This window comes from Haemaphysalis longicornis, unplaced genomic scaffold (assembly GCF_048455015.1).
Source record: "Haemaphysalis longicornis isolate Haplotype H1 unplaced genomic scaffold, Haemaphysalis longicornis Haplotype H1 scaffold_1, whole genome shotgun sequence".
Lineage (NCBI taxonomy): Eukaryota > Metazoa > Arthropoda > Arachnida > Ixodida > Ixodidae > Haemaphysalis > Haemaphysalis longicornis.
In genome coordinates, this window is record NW_027526203.1 from 224,550,309 (window position 1) to 224,569,967 (window position 19,659).

At 46.7% G+C, this 19,659-nt stretch overlaps 2 protein-coding genes across 9 annotated transcripts in view; one reads left to right on the forward strand and one right to left on the reverse strand.

Annotated features, from left to right (window-relative positions):
- Positions 1-205: 205 nt before the first annotated feature.
- Positions 206-2,548, forward strand: LOC144157972 (cullin-1-like). The gene is made up of 2 exons (XM_077688680.1): positions 206-662; positions 1,392-2,548. Exons 1-2 carry the CDS (start codon positions 206-208, stop codon positions 2,546-2,548), a joined length of 1,614 nt encoding a protein of 537 aa, XP_077544806.1.
- Positions 2,549-18,586: 16,038 nt separating this feature from the next.
- Positions 18,587-19,659, reverse strand: part of LOC144142313 (pancreatic lipase-related protein 2-like) — a 93,973-nt gene continuing 92,900 nt past the window's right edge. For 3 of the 8 annotated variants that reach the window (XM_077673755.1, XM_077673744.1, XM_077673751.1), the window contains exon 8: positions 18,587-19,431. In XM_077673755.1, coding sequence (XP_077529881.1) covers positions 19,188-19,431 — 244 coding nt within the window. In that variant the 3' untranslated portion in view covers positions 18,587-19,187. The remainder of the gene's footprint in view (positions 19,432-19,659) is intronic. The other 5 variants (XM_077673777.1, XM_077673763.1, XM_077673726.1 and 2 more) reach the window with 4 other exon arrangements.

A 19,659-nucleotide genomic window follows, 5' to 3' on the forward strand; every position in this document is an offset into this window, starting at 1 on the left:
TCTTTCTTTCTTCATTTATTTTGTTTCAATATTGCCTAATTTCCAATCTCGATTCCTCAAACACAAGAAGAAAAAAGCTTCCAAAATTTTCTAACTTTTCCTCGAATCGTCCACCTAGGCAGCAATCTCATTCGAATTAGCGACTGATGTTTGGCCGATCCCCTGATTGGGTATGCGCCAATATAGTGAAGGAACAACAACAACAATGGCGTCCGACAGTGGGCCTGTTAATGAATGCGCGGTCGAATCCGGGAAGAGAAGCGACAGGGACGATATATGGGCCGATCTGCTGGAAGGTATGAAGCAGGCGTACACCTGCAGCCGAGCTGGCATGTCACGAAGTCGGTACATGCAGCTGTACGACTGCGTACGCCAGTACATGTCCGGCCCACCATGGAGCTCAGTGCCACTCTTCCAGAGAATAAGAAGGCCACGCGACAATTTGGACAAGTCGCTATTCGTGGAGCTCTACTCGCGCATCGCCGCTTTTCTGGAGAGCCACCTGCAGAGTCTCTCCAGTGATGGAACTTTCCTGGTGGGTGAAGACTTTCTGCGTTTCTACGTTCGTGCGTGGGAAGAGTACAAGATTTCAAGCAGGGTGCTGGACGGAATCTGCTCGTTCATCAACCGCACCTGGGTAAAGCGCATGCGGGCCATTAACAGTAAGCAATTTGTCGAAATATATTACTTGGCCATAATTTCGTGGAAGCGCTGCCTCTGTTCCGCGTTAAATGATCAGCTAACAAGCTCGGTGCTACGCTTGATTGAAAAGTGGAGAAACGGAGATGACATTGACACAACGCTGTTAACCCTCGCTCTGTCTTCGTACGTGGAGATTGGCATAGATGAGGAAAATCCGACGGCGAACAGTGCTTGCCTGTCGGTGTATAAAGCAACGTTCGAGGACGCCTTTTTGGAAGCCTCAGAGTTGTTCTACAGAAGAGCAACCTCGGATTATCTCAGATGCAACAGTGTGATGGAGTACGTAAAAAGGGTTTACGTTTGCCTTAGCGATGAGAAAAGGATGGTGATGCTTTGCATGCACGAATCGACGCTGCAACCTCTTGTTAAGGTTTGCGAGAAAGTTTTGATAGAAGAACACCTGGACGTATTTTGCGAAGAATTTCAGAATCTGCTTAAATCCCAGTGGCAGTGCCAAATTGGGGAAATATTCCAGCTCGTATCACGTGCGTCATATGGGGTCAGGCGATTGCGAGAGTGCTTCGAAAAACACGTTGTGGCTGACGGGTGTTCAACGATGGAGATCCTTGGCAATAAAGCATTTCACGACCCTGTTCTGTACGTAGAAACATTGCTGAAGATTCATAACAAGTACAGAGAGCTCATAACCACAGAATTCGCAAGCCATGCGGATTTTATTTTCTCTCTAGATAAAGCGTGCGAAAACCTTGTGAACAACAATGCTGTCACAAAGCGGGTCAATTCGTCAGAGAAATCTTCAGAGCTGCTCGTTCAGTACTGCTGCGGTCTCCTTAACAAGGCCTACGACAACCAGAACACGTCGGACATCCAGGATGACCTCGATAAGGTCATTGTTCTGTTCAAGTACATAAAGGACAAGGATACGTTCGAAAAGTTGTACTCGAAGATGCTGGCGGACAGACTTGTGAACCAAACGTCGATCAGTCACGAAGTGGAAATAAGTATGATCTCTAGATTCAAGCAATCGTGTGGCATCAACTACACTTCAAAGCTTGAGCGTATGCTTCAGGACGTTCGCTTAAGCAGGGATTTAAACGGGGAATTCACCAAGCAAGTAACGGGCGGAAGTGTATCTATTGGCTTCCAATTTATCCCGATGGTCCTGACTGCTGGATGGTGGCCCTTTGAAGAGCCTTCGGCAACGTGCTCACTTCCTCAAGAGCTGTGCCAGAGCGTACAGTGGTTCACGGCCTTCTATTTCTGCAAGCACAACGCGCGAAAGCTCACCTGGTTACACAGTATTTGCCGCGGAGAGCTGACGACGAGTTGCTTCAAGAACAGCCACATAATTCAGGCATCCATGTTCCAGATGGTGGTTTTGCTGGAATTCAATATCGCGCTTTCCTTCTCAATCCAGCAGCTACACGAAAGCACCGACATCCGCATGGACACACTCATCGAAGTTGTGAAAACTCTGCTGAAGAACCGCCTGCTCGTCACCCCTGAGAATGGTCGCGAGGACCCTTCGTCGCTGGCCACATGTCAGCCTGGGACGATTGTGTCCCTCAACGATAACTACAGCAACAAGAAGGTGCACGTCAACATCAGCGTTCCCGTGAGGGCATCCGAGGAAGCGGAGCAGGCGGCTTCACGGAAGGCCGTAGAACTCGACAGGAAGCTCGGCATTCAGGCCGCCATAGTTCGCATCATGAAGGCGCGCAAGACTTTGGAGCATCGAGAGCTTGTGGCGGAGGTTCTGAGGCAGCTCTCCTCCCTCTTCACGCCCGACGTTCTCGCGATAAAAGCCGGCATAGACAAAATGATAGAGCGTGAGTACATCGAGAGAGCAGAGGGACAGTCGGACGTGTACAAATACGTCGCCTGAGAGAAACATCCATGGCCATCTTTAACCGTAATCTAATTGGGTAAATTGCGGAGGGAGAAGATTTTTAAGCGATCACAAAATTCGATAGGTCGGTGCTTTGAAGAATTGGTAATGGGCAGAAATTATATTCACCATTTCCCCTTCTATCCTACTTAATACACGCTCTCGCAGCTAAAATAAATCAGCTTAAAACTAATCAATTTCTTCAATACTTCTCTCTGTCACAGCTTCTGCCATTCTTCTAGTCGTTTGTGCTTGTGCGGTCAAGAGCTTTTCAAAAAGTATACCGATTGATTGATTGATTGTAGGGTTTAACGCGCCGACGCAGCGCAGGCGATGAGGCACGCCGTAATGGAGGGCTACGGATTAATTTTGACCACCTGGGGATCTTTAACGTGCGCCGAAATCTCGTACACATGCGCTTTTGGCCTCCATCAGAAAAGCGGCTGCCGCGGCCGGGAATCGAACCCGCGACTTCGTGCTCAGCAGCGCAACGCCTTAGCCTCTGAGCCACCGCGGCGGGTAAAACGTACACCTACACGATGCTCTTAGACGGTTCTGACTTTCACTTACGTCCCTCTAGGTTGAAAAGTTACAAACCAGTCTTTGCATATGGACAAATAGCGGATTCGATTGATTCATTGATTGCGGGGTTTAACGCGCACCGAAGCTGCACCTGGGCCATGAGGCGCCCCGCAGTGGATGGCTCCAGATTAATTGTTGCCACCTGGGAATCTTTAACGTGCGCCGAAGTGAACGTCGACAGCCGTTGCCCACCCTAGCAAAAATCCTACCAACTAAAGTTTGTCAACACCCTTTCTTCCACCCGAAAAAGGATGCAGTGCTACGAATAAGGGCGCTGAGATTCAAGAAAATGTTGTAATGGCCTCCCAACACCATTTTTCCACTTATGCTACACCCGTTTTGGTCAAAAGGTGTAAAAACGTTTAGTGTGAGCTGTGTCTACCAAGTATAACTTTTTTACCAGGTGGAAAGCTAACAGTTGCAAACTTTCTACCCCCGCCCTTTGTTTTTATATTGCCGCAATTATCATGCGCGCATCAGCGTCATGGAGCAGATATTCTTGCTATGAGGTAGCTGCTTCTGTCACTTCCAGGGAGGGAGCGCTGTCGGGTGCTCATCGAAGGGTTTCATGGACACCGGCAACATTATTCGTTGGCATTGCATGTGGCATCTTTGCAACATCGTATTCATTTAGGCTTTGCCCTACAAAAAACTGTCTCGCCACACTTTTCCTAGCAAAACATGTTCACTGCTTGTTAACTACGCGTCATTTCTGTTTCGGTACGCCGATCGCTTTCTTTATGCCGTCGCCTTCTGTAAATGCTGCGAATGCAGTCCGAACGTTTAATTCAACAGTGCGAACGACTGGCATTTCTTATTACACCGTTTCGCAACAGGGCATAAAAAGAGTCACAAGTTACTTAGGTGTTGATATATAGGTTCAAAGAAACAAAAAAAAAAAAGTAGAGAAAAGAAATCACGTGATGCAGGCCGCATCATGAACTACGGAATACCGTGGAAGCCTGTCGCAGAAAAACAGTCCAACAGTTGTTTGTTGGATTAAAAAGTTCAACAGTAGCAGTGCCAAACCGCAGCCCACCTCAGACATCAATGATCAGCGCCCGCTCGTGTTGATTGCTGTTGAGGCTCAATGAGCTTGAGGGGTCTTGGACTGTGAACTCCTCCCCGTTGTTTTTCTCAATATATTATAAACACGTTTATATCTTTCCCTCTAGAGAAGCAACGTGAACCGCACATGCGTACCAGTTCCAGGCATTAGCCGGCCAATCCTCCCACATGACAGCATAGCATGACATGTTTCGAGGACCATGATTTGACCAACGATCAACGTGCAGCAATTTAACAACAAAGTTGTTAGTGCACTGGCTTTCACAAGTCGTGTCTGTCAGTAAAATCGCGTGGTAGATAGATTTTACAATTGACCTGTACATGTCTAATCTCCAGTTCTCATTTCGGTGAAGCCGTTTACTCGCCACCGCTCTTTACCTCCTCCAACCCGACGCCGACGCCCGCTTCAAAAGTTTTATACCACTCGCTACCCCCGAAACCCCTTCCACAAGTTCCGCAATCGGCTAAGAATGACGCTATCGCCGTTATCAGCAGATGCAGTTTTAGCGTGCTTTAGGACGGACGCGTGTCGCTCGTTCGGAGGAAGAAGCGTGGGATCGAAGATGCGTAGGGCGCCAAGAAGCACGAATTGGCGCTAAAAACCCGCTGTCGCATAACGTGCAGCCGCCGCCGTTGCCACCTCAAGTTCCACCTCGTCGAGTTGCTGCGGATTCTCACGGATGAAGTGTAGTGCCTGCTTAGAGTCTCGACGTGAGCCAATAACGTTCATATATAAACTCACTGCAGCAAATCCCTGCCATAGAAAAACCCACCATAACTACATCTTCTTTTGTGTTTACTTCTTGAATTCTTTCGGAGTAACGTGTTGGGAGTCTGGTTCCCATACAGCCCAAAATTCTCCAACAGCAGCATTTCCGTCGTCGTCTAAGCCCGCGCATATGCCTGTATTTAAGGGAGGGAGGGGGGGGGGGGGGGGTAAGAGGAGGCGGTCTTCCCGCGCTCACCATTGGCATACCCGTTCTGTTATAAGGGAGATTACAACGGGGACGTCTCACGACTCGATGCAACCTGCTGTCTTCTGTGGAGGACTGGTTTGGGTCGGTGTGGCACACAAGCAGTAAGGCGCCTACGACGCTTCAAGGAAACAAAGAGCCCCATGTTTATCCGCTAGAATGAAACTGCATTCCTCCCAAGTTTCATTCAGTGAATTGGCTGGGAAGTATGCTTAATCGCAAATACAAACAAACGCGCGTTGTTTCATACACCCCTTGGACTGCGCCCAGCACCGCTGGCCATCATTCTTGACAGAGTGGAAGGGCACTGAATCTTTTAAGTGCAATGCACTTCTTAAGCGACCCTGAACCTGCGTCCACCGGCGATGTCCGCATCACATACCCACGTGGGGGATTGGCCAGGAATCTCCTCGTCTTCCTTGGCAACGGGGGGAGATGGGCGCGCGCTGCCTGGCCGCTGACATGGCACATACCCACGTGGGGGATTGGCCAGGAATCTAGCGTGAGAAGGGCTAATGCACCCGCTTAAAGGAGTACTGACACGAAATTTCAAAGCTGAGATCCGCTCTAGCAATCAAGTACAACGACAACACAAATAGGTGTCTGTGAATAAATGCACCTTTCTTTCTTTGTAGTTGTGTGTGTGTGTGTGTGTGATCTCTCTTTCGCGAACATTACCGAACCGCGCAAATTCAACTCGTGCATTCGCACTTTCACATTCTTCCCCTCGGGAAAATGCGGGGATTTTTTTAAAATTTAAATGCACATAATTAAAGTACGGCATATGATTTGTATTCAAAAAGCCTAACCCCTTTTTTGGGAATTTCTTGAAATATTTATACAGTGAAAGCTCGTTAATTCGAAGCTGAATAATTCGAATTTACGGACAATTCGAACTGAAGGATTTCGTCCGCCCAAGTCTCCATAGAAGCCTATGTATTTAATAAACCGGTTAATTTGAACGCGAGGAGCCTCCGCCACGGATAATTCGAACTACGCGCTACCGCTCCAGCAGCTCGGGGCCTGGCATATGGCCATAGATACGGCCCCGCTGCCTACACACGAAGCTAGCTGCGTCGCTTCCGGACAGAAGAAAATAACAGAGAGAGAAGTTCAATCGGGTAAAGCAATCGAAAACCACCACGGCGGACGTATGGCAGAAGTTTCTTCGGGGACTATGTCGATGTGGATACGAGCTCAGGGTGCGGGGCGTGCTGACAGATGCACCATTTCTGAGGTCAGAAGCGTAGAACGTGTCGCTGCCAGTGGTGGCCGACGAGGAGGTGGCCGACGCAGCACCAGTGCGGCCGTCGCTCGGAAGTAATGACCGGATCGAATGCCGCCCATCTGTTCTTCAGTTTTAAAGTACTCCAAAAGGAGGCCTTCCGCTACATTCGCTCGTTAGAGCAAGAAGTGGTAGCTTTCGCCTTCAAGTATAAAGGCAGGCTTTACTCGCGGCCTTTTCAAGCATTGAGTTGCTGACATGCTCTACCACTCTACAATCGCATTGTGCGTCTTTGCGCTCCAAGTTAGAAGTTTCATTAATTATAACTAAAGGGCTTCCCTTTGCGATTGGAATTACAGTCGAACACGGATATATCAAGCTCCAAGGGGATCGCGAAATAGTTCGATATTTCGATAATTCAAAACGTAAAATATCCCTTCTGAACATTATCTGACACCTCTGCACATCACTGAGAGCTTTCCGAGGTTTTGTTGAAACGCGAAGCTTTCTCTGGTCGAAAACCAACGTCTTCAAAGTAAGAGTCCAAATCGTTACGCCCAAAAAGCGCCGCAGGAAGGCCAGCTTACACACATAAAGGTACATCAAGCGCGTCAAGAAAAAATTGGCCGTGTATCTGCTCCTTTCGTTGCAAATGTCGGCAAAAGACGATAGTCTTTATCGACGTTTGCCAAGAAAATGCCTTCCTTCGCTTTCCCGTTCACCTTTCATGTTGTTCCTCTTGTATCGCGCTCCTCCCAAGGTAAAGACGCCAGAGGTTTGCTTAAATCATTTTAAATTTACCGCGTTCCACTGCTCCAGGCCGGGTGTCTCGATGCCAACGCTGCCGTACGGCGGAGACGCGCGTGAATCGAAGCGCCCTACTTCAACGTTGCCCTACTCCACGTGCGTTCCAAGCAGAACGTGGAACCTATCTAGTGGAACCTTTCGTAACTGTGGCCGGTTGATTTCTTAAAATGGCGCCAGCAGATATAGTGGCGCGGGCGACAAGAGGCGACGGCGGAGTGAATTTTTTTCTGCAGTTGATGAAGTATTTAATTTCGCACAAATCAAGCATGTCTGATTTGTTAGATGCGAAGGCATCTTATTCACTCGCCTTGTCCCTGCATCCGGCGTCGTCGTCTGCGTCCACCCCTCCCCCAGTCTCCTCGCCGCGCCAGCTGCGCTCTCCGCCGCTCACTCCCTCTCCTCTCCGATAGCGAACACTGTCTCGCGAGGGGCCATGGAGGAAGGAAAAGTTTTTTCTTCCTCCATGCGAGGGGCATTGGATTAGATTCGATTGGATTGGTTTGGCTTAGATTGGATTGGATTGGCTTGGATTGTGTTGCGTCATAACCTTGGCAGACGCACTGGCGCCGGCGCGTCCCCTCACCGTTATGCGCGCTATAAAACGCGGTGCCTGCGCCGCTCCGCTCCATCGTTCCAGCGCCGTTCCTCCGCTGTCCAACGCTGCAACGTGAACCCCCTATGCGTCACATCTACACAGGGGTTCCCGCGAGGGGAGGTGGGAGTTTCTTATAAAGGAACACTGCAAATATCACTTCTGTATTAATTTGTTGTCTTATATTTGCGTAATGTCGTGTTCTTATTCACCAATGTTGACAAGTATGAACATTACACCGGACTTAGACGGGTAGATTTAGCTGTGGCTATATAAGACTATTGCGCAGGCCTTGTTTTACATTCGCAAGGGCGGCGCCGTTATAGTGCTTGTATTGAGTATTTAGTATTGAGTGTACACATCATCAGTTACGTGTGTTTTGTTTGTCATCCTGTCAAAAAAGGCAATAAAGAAAAAAAAAGGTGGCTGAATCGAGTCACAGGCAGACAGACAGACAGCCAAACAGACATACAGACAGACCAAAATTTCTGTGTTTAAGTAGCCCAAAAAAGACCATCGTCTTTAAAAAAACGCTTCCCGTGGCCAGAATCGAACCTGGGTCCCTCGCACTATGAAGCCAGCGTCTATCCGACTGTGCCATTCTTACACGGTCGAAGCAGTTTAGATTTTGGACTTCGACTTTGACTCAGGTTGCATGGGAAAAAGTTCGGCGTTTCAGCCACCTTGTTCTTAAGAAATGCGCTTTGATTTTTGTTCCACAAACATGTGTTTATTCGAAACAAAAAAAGAGAGACGCCGACCAGTAGAAACCAGGCGTGTACCCTGCCAAACGGGTTTCCGTCATGCTCTCGACTTCATTAAACATGTTTAAAATGTCACACAATCCTACTGCTTCTCGAAATCATAAACATTTCTCGAAGACGAGTGAGACAGTTAAGCTTTCTACCCATGTACGCTACAACATGTGCTGTCTACTTTTCCCCACTTTCTCTCGCCATTTACTTGTCGAATAATTTTCCAGGTAAACTTGCTTCCAAGTCAAATGAACAAAAATGTCATCTCTCACTCGTACTGTCAGAGACAAAGAAAACCCGCAGACGAAAATATGTAACAAAAATGGGTGAATTTAAGGTTGTAGATTCTGAACATCACAGGTTCGCGTGATGGATATGGGGCGAGAAACTGCTATTAATATTTTCTACTATTGAAACTCAGCCAGGGGGTAATTTGACTTGTAGGGGTAAGAAATTGTGTACTTAAGCTTCCTGGTTCATTATTTTGCGTTTGATTTTCAGGTGCACACGACAGCGTATTTTTATAACAGCTCTTCATTATTTTCTTACGGTGTATTTAGTACCAGGCAGTGCGCTTTTACCTTTTTTCCCTTGGTTTTTCCATGTGCGCATTTTTTCTAGCATGCTATCAATCTGATGTATGTTAGTCCTTGCTTAGCTTGTGTCTCTTCGCCTGAAATGTGTCTTTGAAGCATTGTATTGTTCCATTTTGCTTTTGTTGCTCTAACTGTTGTTGTTAAAAAAGCCAATTTCTCAATATACCTTTTGCACTAGACTTCTGAAGGTAGCAGGGTATATAAACTATTTTAAATAAACCAAAACAGACTCATAAATATATTTTTAATTAATTGCTCGTTACGCTACAATATTGCTGTCATGCCCGAGGTTCTGACGAACACCATCATGCCACTAGTATACAAGTTCTTGAGCTGAAGGATTTTGTTATATCTCACCTGGTTGAACGGTATTCGCAAGCAATCGAGCCTATAGCTGTCGATGACCGTTGACAAAAAGTTGGCAACAGCGCAAAGACGAAGACAAGGAGAGAGAGAGAGAGAGAGAGAGAGAGAGAGAGAGAGAGAGAGAGAGAGAGAGAGAGAGAGAGAGAGAGAGAGAGAGAGAGAGAGAGAGAGAGAGAGAGAGAGAGAGAGAGTAAATGTTTATTGAAAAGGAGAAGAGATCGGCCTGAGAAAGTGATCTTGGGCCTGCTACTTCCCACTGGGGTGAGGGTACTGGGGGTAAAAAGAGAAAGGAATGAATATGGAAGGTGTGGGAAATGACAACGAAATCGACAAATGAACTATGTACAAGCAGCAAAACCTCACATACAACGGGAAGGAAATCCGGGAGACGAACACGGCGCTGCTTTAATATGTACGAACCAGTGCAAGTTTCCATTTTACGACAAAAACAGGTGGCCTTTGATGGCCAGCTTCCGCCAGCAGCAGCAAACTGAGCGATTCAGAGATCCACGTTGGCAACCAAACATTTATAGACGTGGCTAGGCTACAATTCCCCTCGGCGCAGGAGACAAATAGCTCCAGCGTGCACGCCGGTTAGCATCTTTGTTAATAATGTTAACAACAATAAAAACGAAAAACGAACAAGAGAATATACAAATCTGACCACTGTAACCAGAAATATACATCATCATCACCAGCCTATCTACGCCCACTGTGGGGCAAAGGCCTATCCCATTAATGTACAATTACATAGAAAATAACGCTACACGCTGTACTAACGAGACTAAACAGAATGCAAGATTATTTGCAAATAAATTTTACAGCCCGATTATAAAGGCTCTCGTTAGCCACCCGGGACTGGTAATCGATGGCTGTCTCGAAGCTCTCGGCGTCTCTTCCAATGCGGAATTTACACAGCGTTCGCAGATTTTGACGGCTTCATTTCGGTTATAAGCCGAGGTCGTTCTCTGGAAGTGTGCCGGTTAGTCGTGTAGATGTCACTGACACACGTTCTTAAGTCGAAGGTCGCAACGCATTTACAAGGTGCACCTTAAGTCAACTAGAGGCCATGATCCGCCGTGGTGTCGGGTATGTGTGTTCGTCTCACATTCCTTGCGACCAGTGCTTGATTTACAGACTGAAATTTGCGCAATTATCGTTTCACCCCGAACACTTTATTTTCTCTTCGTAGCAGCGTAACCGAGAAATTTGACGTAACTCCGAGCATTATTTCCCCTGTTTTAACTCTTTGAACCTCTGGAAATTTTGTATGCCATCCATCGGCTATTTTGTGGGCCATTTCCTAGCCACCCCGTTGGATTCAGTAGCTACCATGTGCTACCATTTCTTCGCATTGAAATCCTGCGTTTTTCATATGGAATGGCTGGAAAATTCATGGCCCGCGTGCTGCCCTCTAGCTAAAAATAAAACTCTGCAATAACACCAAACGAGAATCCCGCCCGGTCTTCCGGTCTCCAACTAGAAAAGCCGCAGGCGGAAACAAAACGAGCCCGCGTACCTAATGGAGGCAGCTACATCGTGTTTGCGTCTGTTTCTTCGCTACCCGTCTTTCTTTATTTTATTCTATTTCGGCTGAATACAACGTCTGCCTCCTCCTCCGTATTCTTTTATTCGTCTTCATCGGTTACCAGACCACAGTTAATTTGGAACTGCCTACTGTGTTGTGGTAGCTTTGTGAACCAGCACAATACACACGAGGCGTAGCAGTTAGATAAGTATCGGCAGTAGAAGCCATAATGCTTTCCCTTTCAAATAACGTAAGCAGGCTGGAAGGCCCAGAGGAATTTTTATAATTGTGCCTTTTTCGGGCAGCGGTCATCGCATGACAGGCGACCCCAAAGTGTTTTTTTTGCTTTCTTTATTTTTGCTTCTACAATGTAGTCGAAGAAAGTGTCTGGAGGGAGTAACAGAGAAACTCGAAGAAAAGTAGTTAGCAAGGCTTGAAACCATCCGGAAGCAGCAACTATGAGGCCTTGCAAAACCAGTTAACGCGCGAATCATTATACCTTTTATCGGGTTTCTTATTCGGGTCGTATCCCGATCATTGGTTCTCGCGGAGAAGTCATGCCAAATCTGAGCATGCGTGGTGTCGAAATTTTCTCTTAAAGAACCGCACATTGCAGTGGCCCTACAATGCAGTTCGGCTTACATATGTGTTCAGAATCAAAAACATAGGCTCAGTCAACCAAAGCCGCTTGTTTAGTGTGTGCAGTAGAATTTTGCTCATACATCTGTATTTTTTCTGCCTTAGTGTTTGGATCACCTCATGACTGTTTATATTAAAATTAAGCAACGTAAAAATATACACCGGTTGTCTTCATCCGCTTTCTTTGAAACATATTTGCTTCTGCTTCCTTAAGAAACCAACCCATACTGTGATTTATATTACCTCCATTCCAGATCCACAATCGAATTCAAATTTATTTTCCTAGATCTACGTCTCGGGACGCTAGGGGTGGGATCAAAAAGCCAACACAGACATTGGCTTGACGAGGACCCTACCCCGTGTACACATGTCGACGGCAGCGCAGCACTGCCGGCCTATAATTTCAAGGCAGGTGTCATTTCATACATAGAAGTATATACAAGTGTCATCCAGTCATGATTTGTCTGAATAAAACACACTATAGTAAAATAATTTGTACGGCTGGCCGTATTCTTACCACCGGGAGACTTCGGATGTATAGTCTGTCGAAAATTTCTAGGGAATGCCGAACGGTCGCAGGTCACAGAAACTTCAAACCACAAGCTTACCTCTCGGGCCAAGCGGGAACGTCTTGCACCGAAAGGCCGGAGAAAACACCTTTCTCTCTTACTGCCATAAAATAAATATGGTCCCAGATAAAAGTTTGTCGTCCAGAGTCGTTTGCCGTTGCTTAGAAAATTTTGACAGAGACTGTACTTCCGCATATTAATAAGAAAGTTGGCGTAGCCCTTGAAAAAAAATGGTAGACCAGGGAAACATTTAAAAAAATGAATAACAAATACAGGTAAAGATGAAAGTGTAGCAGATTTCCTTGGAGGATGAACGTGACTAGAATGAATAAAAGCTGTATCCAAAAAAAGAAAAGACACAGAGGTGTGCGACACAAGCTGGCGGAGAACGTGAAGAAGGCAGTTGTGCGGTATAAAAGTATAATTACATAAAATGTAAGCAACGCCGCTCTCTTGGTGAGTGTCGGGACACTGGCAAAAGACTTAAGAAAAAAACAGGAGTGCTTCCGTCCAAAGAAAACTGAGGGGCAACCATTCTGTGCACGACGCAAACTTTTGTCGGAATAAAGAGATGGGGTCCCAAACACAATAATAACAAAAAAAACAAAAACAGGCCGGGCTTGTCACCACGTCTGCAACTCCTTCAAGGCAAAACATTCGGCTGGGGTGCATGACTGGAATTTTCAAACTTTAAACTAAACAACATGGCAACATGTCTTCACTCAGTAGCACTGCATCGTACCATTTAAATGAAAAAAAAAAAGAACTCTAGTGGTGCGTCTCAAAGGAAAGTAGTGTAACTTTAAAGCGATTTCCAGCAGAAACGAAGGGAAAAAAAGTGACCCATTCATCTCGAATGGAATGGTGGTCCAGGGATGCTTGACGTCATGTTATCGCAGATTGCAACAGTTCAGTCGTCCAATCATCGTGGCGTGACGATCGCCCCCTCCACACTAACCTTATTTCTTTCCTCCTGTTGAATCGAACAACCACGACCTCTTCTCCCTGCAGGGAGGACGCCATGTCTCCTGCTCCTCCGTACACGGAGGGGGAGCGCATTGGGGAGGCGTGCACTTGCATGCAGCAAAGGGCGCTGGCCTCCTCCATGTGGAGTAACAGTGCTGTGCCATCCATTATTCATACGTGAGGAGGGAGGACGGACTAATCAGGAGTGCATTTCAACTATTTTCTGTTGACAACTACGGCGGCAAAGATGGCGACGACGGTAATGAAAGATAGTTTGGAAAGCTACACTGGCAGCTTCAATGTAAATAAAACATGAGTGCGTGAATGAAAACCAGATTTTTTACCAATCTCTTGGTAATGCCGATAATCTGAACGGATAAACAGCCCATTAAATATGTCAGCGAGAGAGAGAGAAATATCTTTAATGGGCGGGCGAGGTTAGCCAGGCTAGCTGGCTGACTTGCTACACCAGAAGGGTGTGAAGGTGGCATTAAAGATATAAAAAATAATCTCTGAAAATTATATGAAATGATATTAAAAACACACAGGCACACAGAGAAGCACACACAATTAGGCTAAACAGTCATTTGTCCGAGAGTTTATAGCTTACGGGCAAATCCAGCGTTCCGGAGGAACGTTAACAGCGCCTTTGTTGCTCGACATTCTATTCCTGTTCTGAGCCGCGACCCAATAAGATCCCGCAAAGAGATCTGGGCGGACACAGGCTAGCCCAGAGCAAGCTTAGCGGTGGTGCGTTCGAATTCGTAGCGAGGACATGCGCAGAGAATGTGCTTCAGGTCCTCGAAAACTGCGCAAGTCGGGCAAAGGGGGGAAGAAGTCTGTACAAGTTAAAGAAGAAAATGTGTAGTGTAGGCCACATTGAGCCTGATCCGGTGCAGGACAGCTACATCTCATTAGCACAGACCGCTTAGCATACGAAATCGGCAGTCTGGGTCTATTGCATGCAGCGGCACGTAGGTCTTGTTTGGATCAGTCCACGGCGAATGCTGAGAGCTCTTAGCAGTCAAGGAAGCAAGAGACGCTCCGTCGCACCTTGTGAAAGGCACTGCGGAAATATTCGAGCGGCAATGCGTGGAAGCAGCAACACTGTCGGCTCCGTCGCTGCCAGCCACACCACAGTGACATGGAAGCCACTGCAGCTTAATAACACGGTGGTTATTTAATACCCACTAGTGCAGGTCATTAATTTCTTGAGCAACCTGCTCTTGTGGCAGCTCCATCAGGTGCTGGAGGGCTGCTTGGGAGTCGGTAAAGATTGCTCAAGCCTGAACTGGAGTAGTCGGAATGTGCAGCAATGCAGCACGAATGGCAGTATGCTCAGTGATGAGGACACTCTCAACGCCGGGTAAATTTGCCAAATAACGCTGGTCTAAGGCGGAATAATTGTGATATTTTATGGGATATTGACGGAGTAACTGCAATGACAAGCCTCTTTTAGACATTTTTCTGCTACTCAGGCTGCTTTATACTGCGCCGTAGGTGATGGGTAGCATGCAAATGAGCACTACATATCCCTTACAATATGTTTTAGTATTGGGCAGCAATGTAATTTATGTGTTAGTATCCTTTTCACGAATGTCGCCATGAAATAGGAGAGTATGTTTTCCCTCGAATCCTAATGGTAGGTTTGAGAACGTGCCTACACGAGCGGCAGCTTGCTCTTCCCCGTTCTGCTGAAATCGCCAGCACCACTTACTGTCGGCATCGTGTATAACGGAAGCAAACCGCTCGGAAAATTTGCAGCGTTGAACACGGCAATAACGATGCTCCTCAGGAACACCACACAAACGTTTTGCGCATGCGTAGAAAACAAGATGGCTTTTCCGCAACAACAGGTTGGCCCATTGACGTTATAACATTAATACCTCCAAATCTGGATGGTTTATTTCTTGGAAGTAATTTATGCTTGCGTACGGCTTCTAATCTTAGGGACTTCCTCAACGAAAATTGTTATAACTGTGGCCGCCTTTGGGGTGCAAGGTCGATGATGTAGACCCTGGCCCATTGCGCCATCAGGACCGAAGCGTTGTCATTGGGTGTGCGCCACGCCACGCCTGTGCGTCACAGCGGAGATCAAGGGCGGATATCTGAGCTGGTTTTTAAGTGGCTAGCGGCGATCGATAGCCGGAGATGCTTGTAGGCTCCGTCGCACTTCTCAGATATCCTTGTGGCGAGCAGTTTCTTTCATTTACTTCGTTCGGCTTTTCTTTTTTTCTGTCTGCGGGGAAAATAAGGCTTGTTATAGAATTTTGGCTCAGGTCCAATCGCATGCATGACTGCTCTTAGACCTTGTGGCTGTTGTGGGCGTGAGGGTGTTAAAGAGCATACAACAAGCATTTCGATGGTTGCCGAGATACATGATTCCACCCCGAGCAATGTAGCTGACCGTGAAACGATGCCAGCTTAGATAATCGTGGACGTTACGAGCTTCCACTGAGCGTTCAGAAAAAGGCAGGGTAGGTAGGGATTCTGCCATGCAGGACTTCAACAAGCCGCATCTGTTGTGGACCTGCCCGGGATTGTATTAAGTCCAACTGCAGCCGCTTCATGCAACCGGTATCCACTCTGGCCGCCCCCCCAGATCGACAGCGCCAGGTGCATGGACCGTTTCATCCACAACTCTTTGTTCGTGTACCAGCGAACGTCCATCTATTATGCCACGAGGCAAACATTCGAATAAAAATAAGGTAGCGAGCCGTTATGCCCACTTGCAGAAAATAACTCTTTAATGGTTCGGAGCACTATACGTGTACCTACAGTACGTTTGTTTTCATTCATTGATACATTGATAGTACGTCTTCTAAGGAAATTGTCTACTTGGTTTTCTCTTTCAGTTACTTGCGTCGAAGGGTATTTGTTGAACACGTAGGAATGAGCAGCCTGCTCCCTTACCCTTCACAAAAAGCCGTTGAGCACGTAGGAATGAATTACACCTTAACCTTTAACAAAGATCCGGTGTGAGGTGTCCTACCATGCCTTGCAACTATTTAATCAGCCGTTACTATTTTTGCGATGAAGGGAAAATCAAGATCACACTCGAGGGCAGAGGTAAGGACAGACCTCATACAATTAGGCCCTTAGACAAAGGTTTCAAAATGCCCCACGTCACTTTCCTGTACTCTGACCGTCGTTCATTACCATACCCTGGCCAAAGTCACTGCACATGCAGGAGAAAATAACGGAAACTTTAACACTGTATCGGTTGATAAGCAGTTTATAATTGTTTAATTTAGACATTTCTTTTTATTTATTCTTTGAGAAAATCTTCCCGTAAACATGTGGCTTGCACAAGTGCCAAGTTTGCATTGTTTCTGTCGCTCAGTGCTAACGCTGCCCTTTTGCTGATGTTTCCGAGCTGGATGGATGCTGCGATAATTTGCAGAAACGAGTGGTTGTGTACTGACATGATCGGGCCGTTTTTCAGCTCAGCATCCTGAACAAACATCTAATCCGGACCATTACGGGCCTTTCACGTCACACTAAGACTGGCGTACATAGACAAGCAGTGTCTCTTCCTCCCACAACTTATGTGGCCAGAGAGACAGCACTTCGATTTCCGAAACATCGAATGCCTAGCTCAAGCTCAATATATTTCAAAATTAGACACTTTAAACACCCCACTTCATTAAGAGACTCTTATTTCTTCTATTCCCCCCTGAGTCATCCCAGACGGCGAATTTCCCACCGTAGCCAGACCGCACGAGACGAATACATTCTTACTCTGGCCAATGGCAAGTGAAATGCAGTTAACATCGTCAGAGACGCAGCAGCAGTTGTTTGCTAGTCCACCCCTGGCATCCCCCACCTTCATGGCCGTCGTCGCAAACAAATACGATATCACTAAAGAAGTCGAGTTCTTCGGAATTCTCGACATAACTCAGGCGAAACAAAATATTGTCGCGAATCTTGCTTCGTGAAATGTTTTCTTATTGTTCTGTGACAGCGCGCGGCCGCGTGGGGTAGTCTTAAGTTCTTAAGAAAGTGGGTAATCAGTTTGTACTTTCTTGAAATCGTCTAGGTCCGGTTATCTTTTTTGATGGGGAAAAAGTAGAACCCCTTCATAAATAATTTAAACTGTTCTTGCATGGTAAACAATGCTCTCGACCCGGTTAGAAGTTTCCGTAAGGGACTGAGCTCCAAAAATGTACGCAGAGCAAACGACCAAATGGCGCGGCGTCCCATTCGCCGATGTTCTACTGTGCACGTAATTTTTCGGCTGCTTCTTCGGTATTTGGGCTCTTCTCATAAGTTATTGCCGAGCACACAATCTCCCTCGAAAAAACTTTATCGCTACAAGGACCTTGTGTCGTTCTTGACTACGTGATATCTGGATGTGCGGCTGCACGCACTCGTTTACACCAAGCGATGTGGCTTCAGAATGCCACATTATGTTTAGTTTTGCGCTAATTTATTCTTTCTCTGCTTGATTTGCAGGAACTCTTCATACTGTTGATATCTTAGCTGCATTCCAATCTGTTTTTATGGCGCGAGTATACAAGCGAGCGGCATTTATAAAGAAAGAAGAGTAAACGAATAAAGATGACTAAATAAGAAATATATACATCGGCGAGAAAAGAAAGGAAGGAAGGAAGGATGGAAGAAAGAAAGAAAGAAAGAAAGAAAGAAAGAAAGAAAGAAAGAAAGAAAGAAAGAAAGAGAAACGGGAGAATAGGAGGGCCAGGGTGCTACAATTCATTCGTTCCTTCACACTGCAACCTAAAAATGTCTGTGGACAGTCTTTGTCGCTGTTGTGGCGGGAACAAATTTGGAGAAAAAAAATGGCCTGACATGCGATTTGACTAAAATAATTCATCAACCCTTCGAGTCTGTGCAGAAGAACGAGCAGCGAAACTGTAGGGTGTTTTAGCTTATTCGATGCATCTATGCACCAAACAAAGCACATGTTTGTCATTTGCGATTGAGTATACGTCGTAGGTTATTAGCTTAACGAAACTTGGAAGGACTAAAGGTTTATTCTAGGGGAAAACATGGGCGGTCCGTTTCCCTCCCGCAGAAGCCCATGTTTTGAGAGCAGGGCGTAAAACACAATATTTACAATTTCACTGGGCACTACATCATTATGAAAAGTAGATGAAACTCTGCCCAATGTTGGAGTTATATTAGTGGCTAATTCTTATATGTAATTGGTTTCGGAACATTTTAATTTGTTTCGGGATATTTTCTATAAAGAACAGTTAAAGCCATTTTCTGTAATCATACTTTATTTGCATACGCCCATCAGCAGACGGTAACGTACGTTTGCTACTTCAATTGGCCGCTAAGACCACTCTATCACTTAGTTAAGTGATAGAGTGGTCTTAGCGGCCAATTTCAGCATGATTTTTTTCCCAAGATACCTACATCAGGTTTAGAGCGACAGCGCATCCGCAAGAAACAGGACACGAAAATGTTTTCCTGTCGATGCGACGTGTTGGCGGACGGACAAGGACCCCCGCCGGAGTGTAGCTATATACAGCTTCGCAGTAAAACGTGGTCTGCGCTGTGACATCACGCTACGGAAATCCTCATGCTTCCACTGCTCGGCGTCGCAACGCAGGCCACATTTTTCCAGTAAAATCTTATCCTGGGTGTCGTCATTGGCCTATTTTACCGCTTTCATCGCAGTGATTGCCCTTCTTTGTGCATTGTGGGAAGACGGCCTCGCGGACATTTTTTAGACTATAACATTTTGTGCCGTTTGATTGCAAACTCGTGCAGACATTGGAGAGAAGGTTCACATGCCGAACTGGGCCAAAGGTACATAAATCAGAGCATAAACAAAACACTATACAGGGCGCGTTGAGCTTGCGCTCCTCTTGCGGTGTTTTTACGACACAACGATCTCGCCATCGGCGTGCACTATAGTTTAGACAATGACGGGCCTGCTGTATACGCACGCGGGGACCGCAAGAGCAACGCCAAAGAGCAGCTGTCACTGTTTTGACTTTTTAATGCAATAGTATCCGCGGGGGCCGGCGTTCGTGGAGATGAGTTGAATACCCCGGCCGGGAGCCCGTAGGCTGAAGAAGCCCATTTCGCCGTTGTTGGCACCACCTTCCGCTCGGCCGCCGCAGGAGTTCTTCAAGAAAGCCTCGAACCCTCCGGGGCACGGTTGGGACTCGAGGCGGCATCCCTTGTTCACCAGAGACTCGAGGAACAATTCCGGAGCTCGCATGTGGTCGCACAGTGCGGCTGCGCAAACGGGCGTCGTCTGGGATTAGGGACACAGTGGGGCTCCCAAGAGCTGGTTTCGTGTCAAAAAGCAACGAGACTGGTTAGCTATTTCACCAGCACTTTAACACTCGGGGCAGCGATATTTCTCCTACTTTAAAAAGAAAACAAAAAGAAAACAGCGTATTCAGCTCGCGCGCTATGGAGATGAGTGACAGTGCGCTAAAACTCGAGAATTCAAAGCGTCGT